We start from the raw sequence: 25,083 nt of genomic DNA on the forward strand, positions 1-25,083 counted from the left end.
GTTGCTGTCTGCGCTTAAATGTGCACATGTTTAGCTTCCTCCTGACATAAAGACAGAGAAAAACCAACTGTAGGGAGCGAAACTTCTGCTGTGAATTCACTGACAGCCTTGAGTGACTGCTGCGTTTTAGATGGGAGGCGGAGGAGTGTGTCCAATGGCGCGTCTGAGGAGGCGGTGTGTGGTGACAGAGAGAGAGAGAGAGAGAGAGAGAGAGAGAGAGAGAGAGAGAGAGAGAGAGAGAGAGAGAGAGAGAGAGGCGGGCTGCAGCCAGCCAGCTGTTGGAAAGCAGCGCTCCTAAACCATCCGCTACTACTGCATCAGGTGAATGTCTCCACATCAACACAAAGAGCAGAACACGAGACAAGATTTCTCCTGCACATGTCTATGATTTGCAACTCGTCCTCTCTCACTGGTCTTGATCGAGCGGCTGCAACTCAGAGGTGAACGGAGAAAACCAGATCGAATAACAGGTGAGATCAGATGCTCTGTTTTTGTTTTTTAAGCATTTCTTTTTAAAATATTCATTGAGGCAAATGAGCAAAGTTTCTCGGGGTTTTCCCAGTGTGCCAATATTTATGCCACAGCTGTTAGTAAAGTACCTGTTGCTGTGTTATTGAGGGCAGCCTATAGATGAGGCTATATTAGAAAGAGATGCTTGGCAACTCGGGGACAGACGGGCTATTCTTAAACGGTCTATTTTGAATGACGTCAGCAATTTATTATGCCTAATTATCCGCAAACATTTTTAAGCTATGTATTTTTACAGTTTTTATTTTTAGAGCCGAATGCTCTGCATTGCAAACTTTGGATATAGACGCATCCCATGACCCTTTGAATCCATTCAGCATAGACTGGCTTGACGTAAAGAAGCATCCCAGCTCAATTTGTTCCAGATTTTACTCTTTGTTATAAGTAGTAGCATAATTCCCCCTCTGCATTTTATTGCCACACTGAGATATGAGGAGCAAAATTGCAATTTCCCACTTTGATTCGTGCAGATAAACAGATAGATAGATAGATAGATAGATAGATAGATAGATAGATAGATAGATAGATAGATAGATAGATAGATAGATAGATAGATAGATTAAAACTGATAGTCAAAGCTGATTTAAAAAAAAAAGTAATTCTTTACTAATTATCATGCCCTCCCAGGTTAACCTTTCTCTTCCCTCCTTGCCCTTTCAATCATTTGTCATCAAACTCACCATCATCATCATCATCATCATCATCATCATCATCACATGGGCTCAATATGGTTTGCAGCTAATTGAATTACTTGCATAATTTTACTCAAAATAGCTAATGGAAAGAAGTTACCTCCTGTCAGTTGTCATTAAGGTGTGTCTCATCCTCACAGTGTCATAGACTCAACTGGTTCTCAGATAACTTGAGTCCTGAAAAACCTTTTCCACTCTTTATGGAAAGATCAAATGTTCAGCTCATGCTCCGCATTGCTATTCTGGCTCTATCAAAAAATATCAAGGCAATTCAATTATCTCCTGTTAAAATTAGACAAATATTTCCTCACCATTACTCTGCAAAGGCCCGACCAGCCACATGAACCATCTGATCCCTGAAGACCCTGAAAAGGTTGTGCTGCTTGTGCTTAAATGTAAAAATTGCATTCTTCAGGTTGAGACGTTAGCTGTGAACTCTAACCTCTGCCATGGCCTGCAAAAGTGTGACAAACGTATTAACAAATGAAGAAAGGGCTTCCTCTTCTTAAAATACGTTTCAGTTTTGATTTGAATTAGTAAGACAGTGCCAACCTTGGCAATCACCCTATTTTTAAACCCTTGGTTTGAAAGGATGTATGTATTGGTCCATGCAAATAAAGTTCAGGTCTTCTATTTCTGCTGCCAGTTTGGGGCTTTGATAAGAGTTTCACAAGAGTTACTAAAGCGGCTAAAACAGTGAAAACATCATTCACACTGCTGCAGCAACAACAATTAGAATCTACGTTACCAGTCTGATTCAGCCGTCATACTACTAGGCACAGCTTGCCCTTCAGTGCACATATTTCAGTTTGCTTTCATTGCATAGTCAATGAAAAGTAATATTTTGAGAGCAGCAGGAAGACCGTGGTGAGGAAACACAACATGCAACATTTGAAATGCCCCCATACTAAAAACACCAGCATTAGCCTTTCATTAATTAGGTCATATTAATTTTTGCTGCATTTTACAACCAACACTTCAAGCGGGCCCCCGTGATGGACACGGTGCAATGAGGCTGTTACAATCTTCTTTGGGTTGTAAGCTGTTTGCTTCTTTCACTAATATTATTTCATGTTTTTACCATGTTTTTAAAACATTTACCTGCCATCATGCTCTGAATGACTCATGGAAAGAAAACCATTGAAGCAGAACCCCCAATACTCGACAAATGCCCTACTTTTTTTTTCTTTCTCGTTCATGCATGCCGTTTGCGAGAACATGCAGTTATATTAACAAGTGTCATCAAAGCAATTGATCAAAGGTATTAGAATGGAGTGGTTTGTTGATGCACAAGCTTTTAGGTTTCTGTATATGTGCATTGTTTTCGATAAGTCAGAAGGTCCCATGGTGCAGCGTACGCAGAGAGCTGGGCTACTGTGTGCGGGTGCTGCTGCTTTGTGTCTGTGCTCAGTTTTTTCCACTGTCTTGCCTCTGGGAAGGCATCTGACAAAGGTGCTCTCGTTCCCCGTAGAAGCTAGAGGACCCAGGGGCACGTGTGTGTGTGTATGTGCAATTAGTGCACTGTTACGGGGTACACAGTGATTTCTCTTTTATGTGTTATCACTCCTGTTTCCTTTAATTATCTCCTTTTCTTAGAGATGATGTACTCAGGAGTTGAACCAGAGATCAAAGGTCACAAAACATAGGTATGTGCGTCTTGGCTAGTTGTGGCGCTCATGCAGACCTCAAACGACAGTTGTCGTACGAGAAAGCATCCAGAATTAGCTGCTGTGTGAGGCACAGCCACGGTTTTCCTGCCTGTCTTGGCCTTTGGGTCTTCGTAGAACTTACTAAACCACATAGAGTTCTATAGCTAACTCTACACCGTTTGTCTGGAGGTGTCGCTATATTTATCCAGCTAGTCATGTGTTTTAACAGGCCTGTCTGTGGTGGTGATAGTTTGGTTATATCTGAGAGGAGAGGAACTTTCTGTAAAGATAAAGATCTTTCTGCCCTGTTTAAAGCATATGTCCCACTTCCTTCTCTTCTCGTCATTAACATGCCCCGATATGAGGTTAAATTGTCTCACTTCTGGTCCAAAAGAAAAAGAGAACAGCTTGACCTGCTGTGAGTTTTTGTGGTAGCTGAGTTGTTAGGTAGACAGACCGATGGTGGCTTTTGTGGTCCTTTGCTCATTGCTCTCTTTTTACTATAGAGAACAATGGCAATGCCGCCTTTATCTGCAGCTGTCAGTGTTAAGGTGTGTCTTGTTTCTGCAGCATGTTCAGCGCAGTAGACATCACAGGACTTTATAAGGTAATAATGAGGGCAAATAGGGGGGATTCCTTCAGAAATGCTCAAGATGCCTGTGTGCCAAGCTTATGTTGAGGGACAGCGGGCACTTTAGGGGTCGTGGGAACACAGGCGCCATATCCGCTAAGGCACCATCAGGAGGGACAAGCAACTAAATATAGAGAAGTCCAATAGATGTTCAGTATTAGGGGGAAAACCAGTGAAAACTCCTCTGGGCTTTGGAGACGCACTGTATGGTCAGGTCAGAGGAGTCAGACCACCTCTTAACATATCATGACTGATAGCAGAGTGTAAAATGGAGACAATTTGAACATGCAGCTAATTGATGCACACATTTGATTTACTGTTGTGTGGTGTTGCAGTGGAGTGGCTTCATGGCTGTTTCATGGTGCAAAAACATCAGTGAATATAATCCTCCGATTTCACATTTCTCCATAGCGTCCAATGCTATACGGCCCTGCAGAAGCAGAGACAGCACAGGGGGTTTTCTAGACACAGAAAAACAGCGGGTGTGAAGTTCAAAAATGGACATTCTCAAGCAAACCACAATCCATCCATGTCTTTGGCTTCTGCCCCTCCAAATCCAGTTTTTTTTCTCTGACCTGGCTGCATGAGAGAGGAGTGGGTGGCTTTTAGCTTCAGCCGTCTTTCAAAAACACACCGTTTTCCTTGTACTGTTTGGTTTTAGCTATTGCCTGCTGAACCTTTAAAAGGAGCTATCGACTGTATTTTTAACCCTGTCTCTTGGGGCTGTGTGGTGCAGCCGAGCACTGTGCTGCTGGCCCGGGGGTAACCCAGACTGTGGGGGTGTCAGACTGCGTGGACTGCTGGCCCGGCAAGGGCCGCTCTAACTTTAGACCGCATCGCCTCATGGTGGTAAAAATAAACACTCTGCCCTTACCAAGGGGGAAGGGACTTGAGTCACTTAAACCAAATGGATGACATTTTCCCACCAGAATGATCATGAAAAAAAGTATTAGACTCAGGATGAAAGGCTCAGATTCTGTGCACAATAATTTACCACCAATTCAGCGGCTGTTACTATCAAATGTGACTTAGTGTCTCTATAAAGATTTTTCACACAACTTTTATTTTCCTTGAATTAGAGGAGGAAATGTTTTTAAAATTGTTTCATATTACATGTATTATTTTATGTTCACTGCAACAGTAAAAATGCCCATAACACAAACATTGCATTTCTGCTGCTATAACATTGTTATATTTTCTCTTGCAGGTGTCAGAGTGTCAAACGGCAGAGAAGATGGGAAGAAAGAAAATACAGATTTCTCGTATTCTGGACCAGAGAAATAGACAGGTGGGTGGACATATTTGATCTTTATTAGAGTCAAAACCAGAGCTATTTTTTCTACATGTGCGATACTATAAAGTAATAATAACACTGTATACCGTCAGTGTTATTTGTAAAATGTCATATTAACTCCTTTTGTGACTAGAGCTGAAACAATATATTGTAAAAAACAGAAAATCAATTAAATATTTTGTAAATCACACACATGTGAAGTCATTAATAAAGTAAAAATGCCAAAATAATTGTCAAATGAGTCTTTTTATGTTTTGTGGTGTTTGTCAGACAAAACAAGACATTTGAAGATGTCCCCTCGGGCTCACTTTTTTTCACTGTTTTCTGACATTTCATAGACTTCCACAAGTAGTAGTCACATAGCTGTGACTTGCACATCGGCAGAAACGGCAGACAGAGATCAGTGCCTGATATGCAAAATAAATGAAGAGTGGTGTCATTTTACATATACTGTTGTGCAGTTGCAGCTGAGACTCCAGTAGTTTTGTGAAACAACTCAAACTGTTTGTCTCATTTGGATTTTAATGCAGGGGATATGTCTTGAGTGTTTGGAGCCAAATCGGTGTATAATCACATTTGGTCAGACTTACTGTACATATAAAATAAAATCTCCCCGTCAGCTTTTTATTGTTGAAACAACAAAAATGAAACAATGAACTGCTTATGTGAATGTAAGAAAATTATGGAAGACCTAAAAGTGGAAGTGAGATTTGTTTATCACCACTAAAAGGTTGAAAATATAATAAAATAAAAATGAGTTTTCATAAATTTGTTAGAAGATAAATCTGATAACACAGATTGAATATATTTTCCAGTATACACAGTATCATTTTGTGTACTCAGAGGCTAAATATATTTTATTCAGTTATCACAGACTGAGGCAATGGTGAGAAATGATCACATCACAGTCGAAGCTTATTTATATCTTAATAAAATATGTTAATTGTTGATGGATGTAAACACTGTAGGTTCTTATTACCATGGCAGCGTGAATATTGTCATTAAGTGTGAACAGTGTGAAAAAAAATCATGAAATACGCAGAAGGAACTTGATCATACTGCTGATTTTCATTTTGGTGGTTTACATTATCTGATTTGAAGGCCTGAGGACATAAAACCTTTTTGGGATATAAAAATACATTTTACTGTGAACACTGTGAGTGAGTATATTCAGGTGATCGGTTTGGATTTGTGTGTTCTGCTTTTTCATTAAAAAATAAATAAAATAATGATTATTTTCCTTAAGCCGTATTGCTTTTAAACAGCTATATCATTAATCTGGAGTGCTTTTTTCTTTTGTAAATTCTGCTACAACACAATTTATTTGCATCTCGCAGTCCTGCAGCACAATAGGCAGAAATATTTATAATGCAACTTTTTTACATATTTGACTTAGGGTGTATATAATCTTTTATATCATCCGTAACTAGTTGAGATTAAAGGTAAAATTAGCATCTGTGTCTTTTTCATGTCATAGGTGACTTTTACCAAGCGCAAGTTTGGTCTGATGAAGAAAGCTTACGAGCTGAGCGTGCTGTGTGACTGTGAGATCGCCCTCATCATCTTCAACAGCACCAACCGTCTGTTCCAGTACGCCAGCACAGACATGGACAAAGTGTTGCTAAAATACACAGAGTACAGCGAGCCGCACGAGAGTCGCACTAACACGGATATACTGGAGGTATTGTCCAAGCCACTATTAATGAAAAATGAAAGTAAAGCATGATTTGTGCAAACAATGATGTGTTTAAAAACAAACCTGTCATATGTCAGTCTTGCTTTTCTGACTAGTACTGCTCTTGTTCTGGGTCATTTTTCATGTGCACTTTCTGTTCGGCATCAGACTCTGCGGAGGAAAGGCCTCGGTCTCGAAGGCTCAGAGCTTGACAGTGAAGAAAGCATGCAGGTGGCTCCAGATAAATATCCTCTCAGCGAGGGAATGGATCTCTCTGTGGCTCGCCAGCGCCTCTATGTCAGTCCACACACACAAACACACACACACGAGCACATACATGCTGAGCTGACTCGGGCTGATACAGGGAAAGAAGTAGAGTCATTAGTGGATGTCTCTTGAAAAATATGAAGTTTCAGCATTAATTCTTTTAATTCTCATAATTGCTTTTTTCCTCATAATAACTTAAAATGATTCAAATGTCCAGAAGTCAACATTTATCTGACTTAAAGATTCCTTTATTTAAAAATTACATTTATTTTCTCTTGCTGACATTTTTTGCATTTAAATTCTTATACTGTCATCATATGTATATATTTGACACTTTAGGCTCCATCCCTGCTCTCACCGGAGGCCCAGTTCCTGGTGTCTGCGGGCTGTGAGAACGGCTTCGCCAACTCCTCCGGATCCAGCATGGCTTCCCACAGACCCCCAGGCTTTAAAACTCTGAGCTCCAGACCCGGCTCTGCCAGCCCTTCTGGACCACACACTCACAGCGCCTTCATGTCTCCACACTCAGGTGAGCAGAAGGACGGCTAACACAAGGAGACTATTAACACTGTTATAAATACCAAGTAACTATTTGTGCAAAAGCGTGTTGCCAATTTAGAGATTCATAATACTGACAAACAGCTGACAGATAGATTACACATACTGTATAAAATAACTACTTTACATGTGTATTGCTACAAACTGTATTCCATAATTGTAAAGAAAAATTCACACAATTTATAAAAAAGAGGAGTAAAGTTTAATACTGAAGCAAATCATCCAATTTCAATGTACACTCATTTACTATACCACTGTTTGCTTTCTCTATGTCGAGAAAAGTCAAGTTTAAAGAAGAGTTTCATTACATTAAACATACACTATTTGGAGAATAAGGCTCTTAGTATGAGAAAATGATTACCAGCATGAAATTAAAACTCTCCACTGAATGGAGAACAATGTTTCAATTGCATTCACTGCCACTGAAGATGTAAGCAATTCATAACTGTCCATTTACAAATTGGCAATGTGTTACAGAATATTACCATTTGTTCCCGTATGTTTGAAATATTGAGCAGTGATCATCTCTCTGCTTAAAAATAGATGCAAATCATTTAGCGTGAAAATCCATGAAATGCTTTTCTAGGGTCTCGCTAAACGCTCGCTGTAAAATTCATATGTATACTGTCAGGCCTCTGTGCAGCTGGCTGTGAACTCACAGGAAGTGTGTGTGTATGCGCGTGTGCATGTTTGTGTGTGCACTAATCCGCACATGCAGTCGGTCTGTTGTGTGAAACTGGCCCTCCTCCAGTTTAACAGCGGCTGTAACCAGTTCTGTGGTTTCTGTACAGAATTTATCGCACCTGCCACTTATTTCAGCTTCTTTTACAGTCTTTAACTATTTGGACACACTATGATGTCATTAGATGCTGATAATTGACTGACATGAAATGGCCCATAATAGTGTTTTTACATTTATTATTGTAGTTTATCTACTAATTAAATAAAGAAAGAGATTACAGTATATATATGTATGATCAGTTCAAACTAGATTATCTCAGCTCATCAGCACACTTGTAACAAATTAATGTTGGCTGCCTTAGATCCCATAAAGGCCACATTCTAATGCAAAGGTCACCCTAAAAGAAGAAGTTCTTTTTTTTTATATCACAGATGGAGGCAGAAACAGAAGGAGGAGAAGAATGTATTACAGAGAATAAACAATTGCTCTGCAAGCGAAACATGCTCACATCTCTTTTCACTTCCTGCTCCTCTCTTTCACTGGATACTGTAGGCATCGGCTACTCTGTGTTCTCCCACGGCAACCTGAATCGAGCTCTTGACATTAAAAGCCCTCCTCCTCTGAACCTGGGCAGCGAGAACCTCCGCGGAGAGGCTGCTAACCAGGGCATGGGTGCCACACGTGCTAACCACAACTCTGCTGTGAGTAGCTGTTACTATCAAATGTGATCTACTCTGATGGGTGTTAGTAAATCTAACATGTACTGTATGTGGCACCTCCTAAATGTGTTGCTCTTTAGCAAAAGTCAATGAACTCACCAATGGAAGCAAATTGTTCTAAAACAAGCACAGTTTTTTCTGACACTGTCACGCCACTCACAGAAATGATAGAAAAAAAGTTCTGTGTCATACACATGCATGTGATATCGCTGTATCACTACAAACCTGACTTTTTTTCTTTCTCTGTTCATCAGAGAGGTCTCTTGTACCAGGGTCTGCACAGTGGCAGCTCCATGGTAGCTATGGGCAAGGCAGGGCTGCTGGGCCACACTTTGGGTGGCTACGGCCTCCCCTCCCCTGGAACATCTGGTACGTCTGCTGTGCAACATCAATTTTGTTCAAAGTTTTCTATTTCATACCTCAACTCATATCCATGTCTTTTCTCTCCAGATTACAGCCAGTCTGGTTTTTATCACTCTGTTAGTCTACAACGAGGAGCAATGAATCCCTGGCAACCAGTGCAGCCACCTCAGGAGCCACATGGGCCTCATATAAGCCCAGGGTAAAGATATTAATGCGTAACATGATACCATTGTGTAGGAAAAAGGCAGTTGTTTTTTCTGAGAGCTTTTTACTGTTGCTGTGCATCGATTCATGCAGTCAGATCATAATTAGGCACGGGCATCATAGTGCGCCCATATACATATCTCTAAATGATTTCAATCAGCATGTGTAATGACCATACAGTATTTGCATCTTTAGAAAAAATCAAGAACTGGAACACAAAACAGTATGTCAGGCAACGACTCCCTCAAAAAACAAACAAATAAACAAATCCCCCAAAATAGTCCCAAAAAAAAAGAAAACAAATTTTGATCAATAAGAAAGACAATATGTGAAAGAGGAAAACATGAAAGAAACACAAGAAAAGAAATAAAATAAGGGGGAAAAAAATTTCACTAAATTATGATGTTTTGGCGATCATTTTGTCAATATGCAAAAATCATCTCTCATTAATAAGATATTATTTATGTTATCCCCCCTCTCTGGGCACTTTGAACTGCTCTGTCAATGTATTTAAAGTCAAGATAAAATGAAAATGCCTTTTTAACCCCTTTAGATCACATCCCTGGTTATATTGTGCACCTACTGAACAAAAATATACCAAAAAATCAATTTCTTTGTATTCTTATATCAAAATCCAATCATGTTTTCTTCCTGTAAAACCAAATATGACGTATGCTAACATAGGCTTCAACCAAGCAGTTTCTACCAATAATATTGTGACATCCATCCATCAATTAATGTTCAACTTTTAGGAGCACAGAGCTAAGATTTAATATAACATATTTGAACATTCAAATCGACTTCCTTTCAACATTATGTCCTGCCTGTCCATCCTTGAGAATATGTCACGGCACGGAAGTTAGATACGCTCAGAATGCCATTTCATCTAGACTTTTAATGTGGAAAGATTGTATTTAGCTGCGTTAAAGTGAACTGCCACTACATTTTAGAGATAATTTCCTCCATAAAATATGAATTCACACATTCATGTATATTCTACATTTAGCTGTCACTCATACTGTATGTAGGCATTACATCTATTTATGTTGTAACAGCAGAAGAATTTCAAATTCCATATTTATTCATTTTAACTGCATTAAACTGTCATTAAATTGCACCTGATGAACTTAAAGCATAATTGCTGAATTGATTGTGTTTGTTCAAACTCAGATTTCTTTTGTCTTTCCTCTTGTTGTTTCTAGGATGTCCAGTGGAGGGTGCTCCTTCCCCTCTCAGTCTTGCTCCTCATCTTCTCCACATCCTTCCTCCCTCAACCTGCACATCAAATCGGAGCGTAGCTCTCCTGAGCATATGTCCTCGCCCACCTCCCCTCCTCTACACCACCTCAGGCAGCATTCTCCAATGAGCAACCCGGATTCGGCTCGCCATACCCCTCCAGAATCCCATCCAACCAATGAGACGAAGGAGTTTCCCAAAGCTGGATACCCACAAGATGAGGAGGAAGGAGGGCAGGCGCTCAGGCAGTTAGAGATAAGTGACGGGTGGCAGAGATAGCTGGCTACCGCAGTCTACCACCATCTCCCATTCAATCAGCTATCTTCTATCAAACCCCCCCCACACACACACACACACACACACAACACACACACACACACACACACACACACACACACACACACACACACACACACACACACACACTCACACACACTCACACACACTCACACAAATCATAGCAAGAAAATAGCGAGATGGGGTCCATTTGTCCCCATCATCCCAGAGAGGAAAGCCTCTCTTTGTCTCCTCACACAGAGCTGGTCTCTCCTGGGTGATGGAGAGTCTTCTGTGCATCACTTGATTGATCCCATGACGATGAGATAGATGCGTACAAACTTTTTTTTGCTTTTTGTTTGATTAGGTTTAGTGTTTTCTTTTCTGTGTGGAGCAAATGTGAATCAAAATACAAATTGAAATGTGTTAATTTTGTTCTGTGACTTTTCTGAAATTTTAGCAAAAGCAGCATAGCGGGACCAACTGAATTTTCTCCAAAAGTGCAAAACACATCTACGTATATGTTTGGCTTTCCAAGCAGTCCTCGGTGAAGTGAAAAGACATAACAATAAAGTGTGTCCACTGCTTAAATGTTACAGTAAAGGAGCGCTCTGGTAGCCGAGTGGTTACTGTGCATGCCATATATCCGTATATCTGAAACGTCCCCTCTTTGAGTCTTGTAAGGGGCCTTTATTGTACCCATACCTATTTCTTTCTCCCCTTGTTTCCTGTGGGCCTCTTTGCCAGTAACTGTCCAATAAAGGCAAAAGTGTCCAAAAACATAATCTAAAAAAAATGTTTTCATTGTTCAGCATTAAGCAGAAAGCACTGGAGAAAAATAGTGACATCAACCCAACTTAATCATTGTCTCAGTAAAACTTCGCAACTAATTCCCTTGTTGTTATAAATGCTTTAATGTTTTAGCTTTTAGCCCAAAGGTGGTGAGACAATCTCCCCCACATGTGACCAGATCACCTGTTGCTGGGGCCTTGGCCTTTTCCGAAGGGTTGAAATGTGCCTGCGTATTAGGACATTTTCAAATTCTGAGCATCAGCGAGACTCAGGGATTTACAGGATGGTTTCTTTATTAAGTTAAAAAGAGGTTTCTTTCCATCGTAGGACTGTAATTGTGGATAAGCTAAGCTTTACTCGTATAATTCCTCCAAATAATGCTAGTTTGATCTTTTTACTTTATTAGTAACAAAACTTACGGTAGTCTACTTTCACTATAGACCAAAGTGTTTAATATTTGTCCCTATGCATTAAAATCAAATGCTGCAACAGCCAAAGATGTACTGTGTGTAATCCTCTATATTGGGTCGAGTTTGATTTAAATAATTTAAATGCTATCAAAGTTTTTATGAAGCGCTTCATTTCATAATGTAAATATTATGTCCATTATTGTCTTATGATATTTATAAATGTATGAGACATTGTAATCAATGAGTCTAAATATTTGGCCTACTGGATGATATATAATATTTCATTAAAGACCCACACATTACATTTTTTTTGGTTGTAATTAAATCTGTATATTTTCTTTTTGCACTGGATCTCTGTGTAATTTGGTTTTACATATTCAACCTTCTTTTTGCAGAATATACTCAATATTTCAGGTTTTCTGTTGAATTTCCACTGTTTGCCCACAAGGGGTCAGCTTATTTTGCAACATCTTGCTGTCTAAAATGAGATGAGAAGCGCAGGGATGACTGTCCTTAACTATTGGTGTTGAATTATCTGATGAATCCCTGTCACAAGACAAAGGTTCAGTGGGTCACAGGACTTTTAACAAATACATCATGACAAGAAGCAGAGATTCAGTGAGCCGGTGGAGGTCTTCAAGTTCAAGTGCTGCTGTGGAATTAGCTCCCTCTCATTTTATTTTCATTTTTTATGCAGTTATGTGGATTAATATCAGCATGAAAAGCCAAGTTATCAGTATTCTGATGTTTTGGATTGAGTTTTTATGTTTGCTGAATGCTTCACTAACAGAACAGAGAAAGATTTTTATTTGACATTTGTTGTGATTCATTTGAAATAAAAAAGATGGTTTGATTTGTACATTTGCCTTGGCCTATTTTTTCCTTTCCTTTTCTTTCTTAAAGATGACATTTAGTTTATGAAAGGGAAAAAGGTGATTCTGGTACCGTTTTTTTGTTCATGTACATTCAATCTGAAGACATAAAATGCTGTCCGCTGTGTAACCATCAAGCTTTCATGTGGCCTTTTATTTAGTCTTATTCACCTCTGTTCTTTTGAACACACACACTCTCTCATTATCATGTCTAGCCCCTGTCAGGCAACTCACCATGCAGCCACCAAACGCGAGGAACAAAAATGGACCACTTAAAAAGCCTGGAGACCTTTATGTCTTCAAAAAAAAACTAAAAACATTCAGTACAAAAAGGCTCATTTCCACAGCTGGTTGTCTCACAGTAACTATGTCAGAACGTTTTTCTTATGCTACCCCTATGGAGCATTTGCCTTCTTTCCATTTCAACTAAAAGCCAGAGGGGGAGCGCAGAGGAGTCGAGCCCTGCCTGCCCCGGTCCATCTCTGTCGTCTCCTCCCTAAATGAAAAGAGACTCTCACTGGGGTCATGTCTGGTCTGCTCCCCTGAGACCAGGCTGGCCCAGTCTGTAGGGCATGTCTGGGTCCTACACACACACACACACACACACACACACACACACACACACACACACACACACACACACACACACACACACACACACACACACACACACATCCTGGTTTCTATAGCAACCACAGCCAGCCATGGCTGCCTGACTTGGCCTGCTGCAGTCCACAGAGCAGACTGAGGGGGCCTGAGGCCTCCAGCACAGATGCACATAATTAATATGATTATATAGATATGTCAGCCCCGTCACCTTTCAGTTCATTAGGCCGGCCGCTCTCCCAGATCCGTCAGAGGCACATGGACGGAACAGGAACACAGCTCGACTGGTCATGGCGGGTGAGGGTGCTGCTTTCAAATAAGCAACTTAAAAAATGCTCATCAGTCATGTAACTTAACAACAACACAATCTAGGAAAAGAACAATTTCCTCTCAAGATCTTAGTTTTTTGTCCTTTTAAACAATGGTTTACAAGCAGCATAGTTACGCTTTAGGTGCACAACTCCCCAATACTACATTTAAGACAACAATTATACAAGAGACGGATTGTTAACTGGAACTCTCCCAAATTTCTCCACTCTTCAGTGGCACTGTGATTGATATCCTCCAATGAAGCATGTCCCAGTGCACATAAGAAGACAGCGAGGTGGCCACCCCTCCCTGAATTGGAGAACCTTTGTGGCTTTTGATTGGATGTGGAAGTCAAATGATATCACCAATAAATCATGTCAACTCTCAGACAAAAAGCCTCTCCAGTCTCGCTCTGGTGAAAGGTCACGTTCTTTAACTGTTACACAACTGGCATGTAAATCTGAATGTTTTGATAACCTCATAAAGCTTATAAATCTACGCTGAATGTTTTTACACTAACAAATGAAGTGTTTTTGTGCAGTTTAAATTAAATGAATCGGAGGATGTCCAGAAAAAATATCACTTCCTGTATCCAAGTTGAGCACTCACACATATATTTCTTCGCAGACTCTTGAGGGTCATCAGGTTCATAGTAATTATCAGTGATTAAAGATTGATCTTTTCAGGAGGCTGGGGTCAGAGTTCAGCACCCAGCACAGCGGCGAGACACTATTGTCATGCACAATTTCTTTTGTCAATTTTGAGCACAGATTTCTAAAGGAAATTGTTTAATCGGTGATATCTCTCACGCTCCTCTGCGGCAAAACTGAAATGAGTAGGAACTTTAAAGTGACATGAGACTGAAAATAATGTTTTTTTTTATTAAGCCACATAAACAAAAACGTTCAGGTTACAGCCAAAAGTTTGCACACCATGCATTCAAAAAGTCAACTTCACAGTATTATGATATCAGAGCATTCGATTCAAATACACTACCTAAAAACACACAAACAAAAACAAAACACAAACGGAAAGTACAGAAATATACAGATTACAGCATCTGTATCATTTCCAAATAACAAAGTTATTTGAGGCAATGCATCATAAATAAATAAATAAAATCCACTCACGAAAGACTAATCAGGCTTTGATTGATCGTACATGTAAATGACTGATTGGAGATAAAACAGCGAAAAGCTAAAAAAACTCATGTTGCAAATTAAGACACTGCAACTAAAAACGTTGCCAGTGAGTAGTGTTGGAAATGAAATAAAAAATGTGTGGAGTGTTAACATTATCTATATAACAGCATGAGATTAATCCCCATTCTAAACACACACGAAAAAGGGAGAAGGGAGATTTTTAAAATTTACTCCAAATCCCTGAGCTCCCAGGCACTTAGGAATTCTGAAGGAAACTCTTTAGATAATGACAGCTTTCAGTCTGTTGGCCGGATCTGAGCTTTACTACTTCCTTTCAATCAAAAGGTTACAGCAGAAAAAGAGAACTAACAAAAAAAAAACAACAAAAAAAACATTTAGCACTCTTAAATCGGTTCCTTAAGGGTCACAAAGAGTCCCTCTCAAAAATAAGAAGTCTTATCTACACAGGGATAAAGTAGTAATGCTTCCCCTGGTATGAATTAAATATCTTAACTGCAGCATTTAACAATGTTCTATGAAGAACTATTCAGGTAACACTGGCATAGATATATCTGAAAGGTTGCAGAAAAGGGTTCTGCTGACGTAGGTGGAAGATGACCTGTTGTCTCTGTACATGTGTGGTATTGATACCAGAACCTTGCTGGTCACTATCAGCCGTAAGGTGGCCAGTATTGCAACAGACGGTGCCCAACACCATCAAAACTTCTGTCTCATCCGAAAACATGGTGCACTCTGTCTGCAGTTGTGTGTTTTAATGAAATCTCTGCTGTCTGTCTGAAGGCATCCTTTGCAGCCTCCAGCATTGAAAGTGTGACAGTTCACTGTTAGTTGCTCATAAGGTACTGGTGGAAGTAGATGCCGAACAGAGAGCTGATCAGTTGGCAGGCAGCCACCCACCAGGTGAAGAAGGCAAAGAAGCCTCGGAAGAATAGTGGAGTGAGGACGGACCGCAGCGCTGCGAAAGTCTCTGACAGACGGGCTACTGTGGCCTGGATGTCCTCTTCCATATCCTCCATCCCCTCCTCATCCTCATCCAGACTGCCGGGCAGCACAGGTGCTGCTGTGGGCATAACCAACGCTGGTGTCATTCCGGGGGTCTCCTCTGCACCCACCCCCCAGGAGAAGTCCCCTGGAAGTTCAGAAAAGATTAGTCAATATTAGGGCTGCAACTAACAATTATTTTCATTATTGATTCAATTTAATACCATGGTGCCTTTGAATATTACAAATTAGAGATTAGGTTATCTACATTTGGACCAGGAAACACAAATATTTAGGGTTCAAATCCTGATAAAGTGAATCATTATGAATTAAATGTTTGTTTTTCTTTTACTGCAGTTGTTATGATGTTGGCAGTGGAGGTGTTCTACTCACCGAGTGCCTTGAGGGCCAGTGTGGAGAAGAGGATGAGCAGAACAGGAATCAGATACTGGAGAGTAACTACAGTCAGGTAGCAAAACACACGTGTGACCTGAAAAACAACACGTTACATGAACTTTACTCTCCACCTGCAGCTGGATCAACTTCAAAAACTTATTTTTAGTTATTTATGACACAAAATAAAAAAATCACTGTGTGAAATATAAAAACATAAATAGCAAATCTGACCTTCCTCTGAATGTCAATCGCAGCAATACGTCCCGCCTCCTTCTTCATCTGCTCCACCCACTTCTGAGCCAGGTTGAGGTAGGCCTGCATGTGGTAACGAGTCATCAGTATCCGCAGCGCACACAGAGACACGATGATCCAAAGACGCATGCTGTCAAATACTGCACTGGGTACTCTGCAAGAACGAGATCACCAGAAGATTAGCAAAAATCAGGACAGTCTGTTTGATGGCTAGAAAATGAGCAAATTCAGTATGTGCACCTACAGTGTGACAGAGGTCTTTCCCAATGGTGCGTTTGCCAGAAAGTCCCTTGCAATAGGTTTCACCCACAGAACCAATACAATCACTGGAGACAGGAAACTCATGTGCAGCAGAATCCTGTGGGAAACAGTAAGGACATGTGAGGGAGCCAATCATTTATGTCAATCAATCAATTATGTAATACTTACATATGGAATAACAAACATTGTTTTCTGCAGCTAAAGATATCGGTTCTTACTGGATGAGTGGGCGATCTGAGTTCATCTGTACAGCATCGAGATGAGTCTGAGCCAGACGCAGTCCGGGGAAGGCCATGAGAGCACCAATATAAGCGCAGATGGCGGCCAGACCGAGCTTCACTGTCAGTTTAGTCACTGGGATTCTGAAATGAGTCAAATAAAAAAGTTATTTCATTAAAATAAGCCTCGTCCTTTACACAACAGAGCACTACAAACAATGGATACTTACGACCATTCAGCGTAGCCCTGCTGTTTGGCAAAGACTTCCAAGTTGTCGAAGAGGTTGGAAAACCCAGACTCCAAGCCGAACTCCAGGTAGTCCTCTCTGACCACCAGCACCAGCATGGCCACCAGCAGAGACAGAAAGCCAAAGGCAAGGCAAACTGAGCGCTCGCCACCCTCTTCAGAGCGAAAGTAGTGGCTCATCAGAGTGCGAAGGGTCTTTCTGGGGGTTGCAAGTTAAATGAAAACAATCGAAATGGAAAAATATATACTAAAATATATACTATACTATATTTTTAGTAACATTATTCCATCCTAAGTTTTTGACCTAATTATAACAATGTTTCCCCTATTAATTGTCCCAACTAGAACCCCCGCCCTGCCATGCAAAAAATATCTTTTTTTTAAATGCCAAAAATAATGTAGATTTTCCATTTATTAGGCCTCTCTGTGCATCACTGTTCCGAAATGTGAGTCAACCTGTGTCGTTGCCCAGGAAACTCTTGATAGCGTTGCTTCTTCTATGTAATACGGCTGCTTGTAGTATGTGTGTGCAGCGAGTGAGTGGTTGAACGAGTGTGAACGGTAGAAAAGTGACAGCGAATGCCGCAATCCGGCAATAAATGTACAGCAACTATGAATAGATGCTCAACAACCTTTGAGATTTGATTGTGCAAACAGTTATAACCTGTTCTGAATAATATTATTTTTGTAGGAATAATCATTCAATACAGACTTCACAGTTTGAAGGATACAGACTGAAGAGAACGGTCAGAACACACCAGATGGCTCCAATGTTAACCTCTTTGCTGGCATCCACCACATTGTAATAACACTCAGTGAAGAGGAAGACACCAGTTGCATAGACTGCAAAATCTACCAGCCACTGGTACTCCAGGAAAAAACGCAGCACTGTGAGGATAAAACAAGAAAAAAAAAACATGTATGTGATATGTATCAACAGCAGAGCTTGAGCAGTGTTTGTACTTGCACAATCATATGATGGTGTAGATAGAGCAGCGTTTGTTTTACCAAGGGCATCCATGTTGTTGACCGGAGCTTTTTCCAGGTGAAGGTCGATGTCTTTGGGCACAGTGAGAGGCTTGTTCTCCCCGTTCTGTCTCCTAGGAAATAACACATCGACACACAAAACAAATATACTTTGAGTATAACAATACATGGATTTAAACTGCAGCAGCCAACATTTTGCTCAGAAATAACAGCAAATTTACTCCAGAGAATACAAAGATATGTAAAATGGGGTGTTCTTCCTCTAGCCACTGCTAAAATATGACTCTTTCCTATACTGTGAGACCCTCCCCTCCCCCCGACTCCCACCTGTCTCTCCTGGTCTGTTTAGGCATCTGCTTCCCCGCCAGCGCACACAGCTCTCCTTCTGACGGGTGTTTGAACCGGAACAGACTGAAAGAAACAACAGGCACATGTCTGTAAAAGGTGCACAGCACAATAAATGTGTATTACCTGATAGCAGAGGGTGACAGTACCTGCCATTACAAAGGAGCCAGCGTGCAAATGAGTAATGTGGAGCCATCCTCTGCATAATGCTGGCAGCCAGCAAACTGACCACCAGCTGAATTCCCATCAACGCCTGTCAGGACAAACACACATGTTAAAACATTACATCCAAGTGTGAAACTTCAGCTCTGCACATGGAAATAAAGAGCTAACATCACATGTTTTTATATATCAGAAATTAAGAGTAGGAGTGCACTCTCTACAACCGTGAAAATCAAGAGATTCTTTCCTGTTGACTCAGCAAAGAAGACCCCAAAAAAGCTTCAAGAAAGAGGTCATTAAAGGTAAAGTTAGGTCATGAATCGCAGGCTGCATTAGAAGCTAAGTCACATACCATGCTAAACAGCTACCAGCAGCAGGACATACAGTTCAGCAAGCTTAAGCACAGCATTGAAAGCCGCTGCAAAAATGAATGAAAGTTAGCAAATGGCTATCGTGCTAAATTTAGCGAAACTTCAGCAGCTGTCAGCACTGCTGCACAGCGTGAGCTAGCTAGTTAGCATTAGCGACTACTAGTCTCATAGTGACCATTATTAGCAAAAAGAGCTCGCTGGCAAACTTAACAGCTCGCTGGTAAGATTGGTAATAAGATGCCAAAAAAGAGGACGTGACTTGAGTTAGCATATAGTTACCATGTCTCCTTCTGAAAGGTGTGGTTGTACAGAAAAGCTGCCTTAGCTTCTTCACATGCAGCAGAGTCCTGACAGCTGAAGCAACCGACATGTGAAACTAACTGCGGATCCCGGATGTCAGCGTTGCCTTCAGGAGTTTCGTGAAAGCTGCGTAAATTGTAACTTCGACATCGACAGGGGGTTGTCAACTGCTACAACTCACAGCCTACAATGGCGTGAATGAGGTACTTTAGTTATTAACCTCTTTCTCCACTCAAATATTTGTTTGTCGTCTTGTTTACTTCAGTAGAATGTTTGAGTTTCACTATGCAGAATAATGTATGTGCAACGTCTGAGGGATGAGTTCATAAGAATCATTCGTGACATCAACAAGTTTGGAATCCAATCAAGGTCCAATATTCAATTTACACAGGTGTGATGTGAAAACTCGACGTCCGTAGTGCACATGGATGTATTATTCATCGTTGAAATGAGTTATATTTACATGAGGGAAGAAAGGAGAGATGTCATGTTAAGAATTTCGAAATAGGTGATTTAATTTGTTTGTATAATAACAATATTAAACACTAAATATGCATTAGCAGCGTGTTTTTATATGTTTTAAAATATCTCTGGCGGGGATCATTAAGAAAATCTTTGAGTTAGGTCTAGTCATTTTGTCATATCACTTGACTGTTTAAAACATGACAAACATTTTTGAGTTACTTTTACTTGACTGTTTAGTTTAATTTAATTGCTTAAATGCTTCTGGTAGTGATTCATTTCCCTTCAAAAACCCAAGGTATATGAATTGTTAAAGATCCCCTATCCATTCATCAGCAGAGCTAAACCAACTAGCAGAGAAGTTAGAGTGTGGCCTGATGTTGCAACAGCACAACTACAAAACGGTTTGAGTGCTGGTGATATACCTTGATGAGTACACCTCATCAGTACTGTATCATACATCAACTTTTGTACCGAAAATGTCACCACTGCTTAGAAAATCTGCGAGTTTCCTAACCAGAAACCCTGGCTGAACAACAAAGTTAGGAACTTGCTAAGGCTTAGAGATGCATGATGCATACAGAGCCAATGACACTACAGCCTATAGCCTAGCCAAGAGAAATCTTAAACGTGGCATTAAAGAAGCAAAAAACGTCTCAGGATTGTGGAAAATTTCACCAGTAACGATTCCAAACAAAGTATGTGGCAAGGCATACGGGTCATGACAGACTACAAAAAGAAGGACAATCATACCAAAAGCAGCATCCCTCATTAGCAGAGGACCTTAACAGGTTCTTTGCCCGCTTTGATCCAGATAACAACACCAGGGTAATGGACAGGCTGCCACCAGATCATCAGGGACTCATACTGGACTCAAATGAGGTCAATAGGGCACTGTGCAACATCAACATGAGGAACGCAGCCGGACCAAATGGCGTCCCGGGAAGGGTACTTCAGGCAGTGATAGCCAAATGCTTTGAGAGATTAATTCTGGCCCAGATTAAACATTCTATCCCTGCCACATTAGACCAGCACCAGTTTGCCTACCTGGCAAACAGATCAACAGTAGATGCAATCTGTGTTGCCCTTCACACTATACTGGAGCATCTGGAACGTCCTGACACATATGTCAGGATGCTCTTCTTCAACTTAAATTTAGCCTTTCACACCGTCATCTCCAACAACCTAGTGTCTATACTTCATGGACTGGGCCTGAGCACAACCATCTGCAACTGGATGCTGGACTTCCTGACCAACCGTCCCCAGATTATAAGACTGGGAAAACAAACATCCTCCACTCTCATCCTGAACACTGATGTTCCTCAGGGGTGTGTCCTGTATGCCCTCTTCACCCATGACTGGGTGGGGTGGGTCAGCCCATACATGCAAAAAACACAATCATAAAGTTTGCAGCCAACACGACAGTCATGGGCCTTATCTCCACAGTAACGATGATTCAGCATACAGGATTGAGGCGCAAAACCTGACAGCCTAGTGTTCCACAAATAATCTTGTCCTGAACAACAAGACAACAAATGAGATTGTAGTGGATTTCAGGAAAGAGAGGAGAACCAATCATAATCCAGTGTTCATTAACTGTGAAGCAGTGGAGAGTGTGTCCAGTTTTACATTTCTGGGGGTAACCATCTCTGAGGACCTCTCCTGGGCTGCACATACATCCACCATCATTAGGAAGGCAGAACAGCGTCTCTTCTTCCTTCGGAAGCTGAGGAGAGCTGGTCTGCCACAGAACTTGCTAGTTAACTTCTACTGTTGCACTGTGGAGAGTATCATCACATACTGCATCACAGCCTGGTTTGCCAGCTGCACCAAAAAGGACCAGAGGGCTCTGCAAAGACTCATCAAGACAGCACAATACGTCACTGGCACCCAGCTTCCTGCAATTGGGGACATTTACCAAGCCCACTGTCAGGGCAGGGCCTGAAATATCATCTGTGACCCAACCCATCCTGGCTACCACCACTTCCAACTACTTCCCTCTGGCAGGTCACACACTACAAGACTGAAAAACAGGTTCTTCCCCCAAGCTGTTAAACCAATGAACATGGCCTGATCCCCCCCGCCCCCCGTATCCCACACACACTCACTGGAGGACTACAAATCAAAACTCTTTTTGTGTAATAATATAAAAGTGTACCTTAAATTCTGTCAATTGTTTCCATGTGGCCTACTGTATTGCAATAAAGGCGTATTGCACTTTATTGCCCTTATAAATAATCAATGTTTTATTTATGTCTTGAATTGTTTTTAATTGTCTTATATGTTCTTATGGCTCAGGGAGTGCTATCTAAATTGTATTATATTGTTGTCCTACCTTCAATATAATGACAATAAAGTTTGTAACTAAACTACATGTTTTAAGATGTATATAAAATAATCATGTATGTCTGATACTGTCTTTCCCCCCAAAAAGTTCCGTTATCTTGCTGAAGTCCTTAAAATGACATCTACTTCTTCTCTACATAACACTTGTCTAAGATCAATATTGGACCAGGATTGGTTCCAAACTAGTTATCATGTCACAAATCCTGCTCATAGGCCCATCCCTTAAAATTAGAACTTTTTACTTTCAGCAGATGAATTTGAAAACAGCCTTCTGGTGTCAAACTCGTACATACATCATTCTGCATAGTGAAGTTCAAACATCCAATTTTAGGGACAATAAGAAAAACATATTTTTGAGAGGAGAGTGACTTTAAATTTTCTGTAAGGGACCTCAAATTGATTTGTGTTACATTTGAAACTTACTGCTAATCGACTTTTACTTACGTATATAGTAGTTTTCTAACTCTAACCACCTTGTGCCTGTGTCACTTGCTTTTGATTGAGACCATTAACAATGTTGATCTTTAGGAACTTGTTTTTCTATTTTACAAATCAAGTGGCACAGTGAACGTACTTTGGTCGTGCTATTATGAGTTTTAACAATTTTCCTGAAAACATTTCAACATCTTTACTACATCTTTACTATCAGTTTAAATGTCTGTGATATCACTCACCTTCAGCAGTATTTATGAAGGCACCAGAGCAGCCACACAGCGGAAAAAGTGCTATCATTTGTGTCTGCTTTAACAAAACATATCAATAATATGTTTTGTTAAAGCAGAGGGTTAGGGTCAGTGATATTATGAAATAAGGATTTATTTAAATTTTAAATAAATCATTATTTCATAATATCACTGTTAGACAAAATGTGGATGAAAAATAAAGATCGCACTTGTCTTTAATAAAGCCAATGCTCTTTACATGGAGAACATGGAAAAATACTAAACATTTAAAAAGGAAGCTACATGCATCAGGTTTAATTTACCAACATGCTCCCTATCCTCATCTCTAATTAAAATGTAAGAATTTGATCCGTCTTAGTTCCTTGTTCTTCCTCAATACCCCTGAATGCCTCTGTGAGATCCTCCTAATGATAATCTCCATGTTTCATGCTTCCACCATCATGTATCTTTACCATTTCATTGGATAAAAACAAACATTATGCAAATTGCGAGGCTTAAAGTCTCAGATATGCTCCTCTTACTCTCTACTTTGGCATTAAACACACGGACACCAAAGCGGAGGGAGGGGGAGTGTACAGATGTACTCAGGTACTAAAGCAGTGTTTTTTCCATTTAGATGGATACAAATAAGTAAACGCCTTTAATATCAGCATGGTTATCTTTAAGCCTGTAGACAAAGTTCATATCTCTGTAATTTATTGATGCATTATGTGTTATATTCTCTCAGCCACAGATTATTAGAAGCCATGAAGTGTTTGTGACGTACTGTGGCACAAGGAAAACAGCTCTGGGTGCATCCTCCATGTGTGGTATGCTTGGTCACTCAGGATGAGAATGATTGTTATTGTCCATGCAAAAACACAAACACAAACACACACACACACACACACACACACAAACACACTGGCCTGTACATGCATTATAATGTCAGCTCATCCTCTATAAAGCGGAGGCCCGTATGCCTCCAACAGTGCAAAGTGTTTCCAGCAGCACGCCCTCCAAAGATCTTTTACTAAAACCATTCACGGCATTCAAATCTGTGTTTAGCATGTGCGTCCATGTTATTTGGGTGGTCGGCAGAGTTGATTGAATTCCCACTTTCTGCTAATTGGTGGCACCCCTTCTGCTGAAGATGTGTCTGATCCTTTGCCCCGTGAATTTGCGCACAAGAGCATGACGTTTCAATGAGAGCTGTGAATTTGATCCAATGGAGCTTTGTGCGATGAAGCAACGGCATCTCTGGTGGCCATCCACGCACCACCGGGCAGGCATCTGTACATATAAATCACATGAAATTAATTGTTCAGCTCAATATGAAACTCAGTGATGGTTGTTTGAACTCTAGGAGTCTTGTTGATGCGACTGCAGTCCAATGAGGCAATTAGATTGTGAGATTCTGAGCGAGGGGGAATGGAGCCATCATGTTTTAATTAGAATTTCACTTTTGTAACTTTCAAGAAATAAAGGCGCTTGTTTCTCCATCTCCTCCTGCTGCTGCTGAAGATAAAATACACCCAGCAAGAATGGCCTGATATGATGAACTGAAGCATTTATGGCCTCTTTTACGTGTTGAGAGAGCAATGTAGAGCAAGATTTGTTGTATTTTTATGCTATAACATCATTCTAGTATCATCTAACATGTAGGTTATTAACGCCAACATTTACCATTGGTCACAAACAGCTAAAAATATACTAAAATGACTAAACATTCTGTGCATTTGCCCAGCATCTCAGACATTAAAATGTCAGTCACACTGTGAGAAGAAATGTCTGTGTCTGGGTGGAAAAACACTTCCATCATTATCATCTTTGACACAAATGCTAATCCCTCAGCCATGTTAGCCATCTGTGGCTGAAGTGGCAGGGCAGAAATTACTGAAGAAAATGGACACAAATAAAATGCTAATTCACCACGGGCTACAAGTGCCCCCCCCCCCCCCCCCCCCCCCCCCCCCCCCCCTGCTCAGCTCGGGGGGCCTCTCGGTTCCCACACCACTACTCTGTGTCTCTCCCAGGGTGCTGCTGGGATACCGGCGGCTGCTTCTGAACCCGCAGCAGGGAACGTGGCCCTCCCATTGGCTCGTCTTTGTTTGCCCCCATGCACGGTATTCATTGAATGATTTGAATATATGCAAATGTTGCAATG

At 40.7% G+C, this 25,083-nt stretch overlaps 2 protein-coding genes across 2 annotated transcripts; one reads left to right on the forward strand and one right to left on the reverse strand.

Moving 5' to 3' along the window:
- The first annotated feature begins 269 nt into the window (after positions 1-269).
- mef2b (myocyte enhancer factor 2b) lies at positions 270-12,803 on the forward strand. Its single transcript, XM_062423855.1, has 9 exons — positions 270-470; positions 4,708-4,788; positions 6,272-6,475; positions 6,638-6,766; positions 7,076-7,265; positions 8,529-8,677; positions 8,950-9,064; positions 9,146-9,257; positions 10,465-12,803. The coding sequence occupies exons 2-9, from the start codon at positions 4,735-4,737 to the stop codon at positions 10,775-10,777; spliced, it is 1,266 nt and encodes a 421-aa protein (XP_062279839.1). The 5' UTR covers positions 270-470; positions 4,708-4,734; the 3' UTR covers positions 10,778-12,803.
- Positions 12,804-14,634: 1,831 nt separating this feature from the next.
- On the reverse strand, positions 14,635-19,508 carry tmem161a (transmembrane protein 161A). Its single transcript, XM_062423890.1, has 11 exons — positions 19,426-19,508; positions 18,763-18,866; positions 18,596-18,679; positions 18,290-18,381; positions 18,013-18,169; positions 17,265-17,480; positions 17,035-17,178; positions 16,800-16,913; positions 16,535-16,709; positions 16,301-16,397; positions 14,635-16,055 (listed from the first exon to the last, which is right to left on the reverse strand). The coding sequence occupies exons 1-11, from the start codon at positions 19,426-19,428 to the stop codon at positions 15,751-15,753; spliced, it is 1,491 nt and encodes a 496-aa protein (XP_062279874.1). The 5' UTR covers positions 19,429-19,508; the 3' UTR covers positions 14,635-15,750.
- Between the last annotated feature and the right edge of the window lie 5,575 nt (positions 19,509-25,083).

The sequence above is a fragment of the Scomber scombrus genome, chromosome 8 (assembly GCF_963691925.1).
Source record: "Scomber scombrus chromosome 8, fScoSco1.1, whole genome shotgun sequence".
In the NCBI taxonomy this organism is placed as follows: Eukaryota; Metazoa; Chordata; class Actinopteri; order Scombriformes; family Scombridae; genus Scomber; species Scomber scombrus.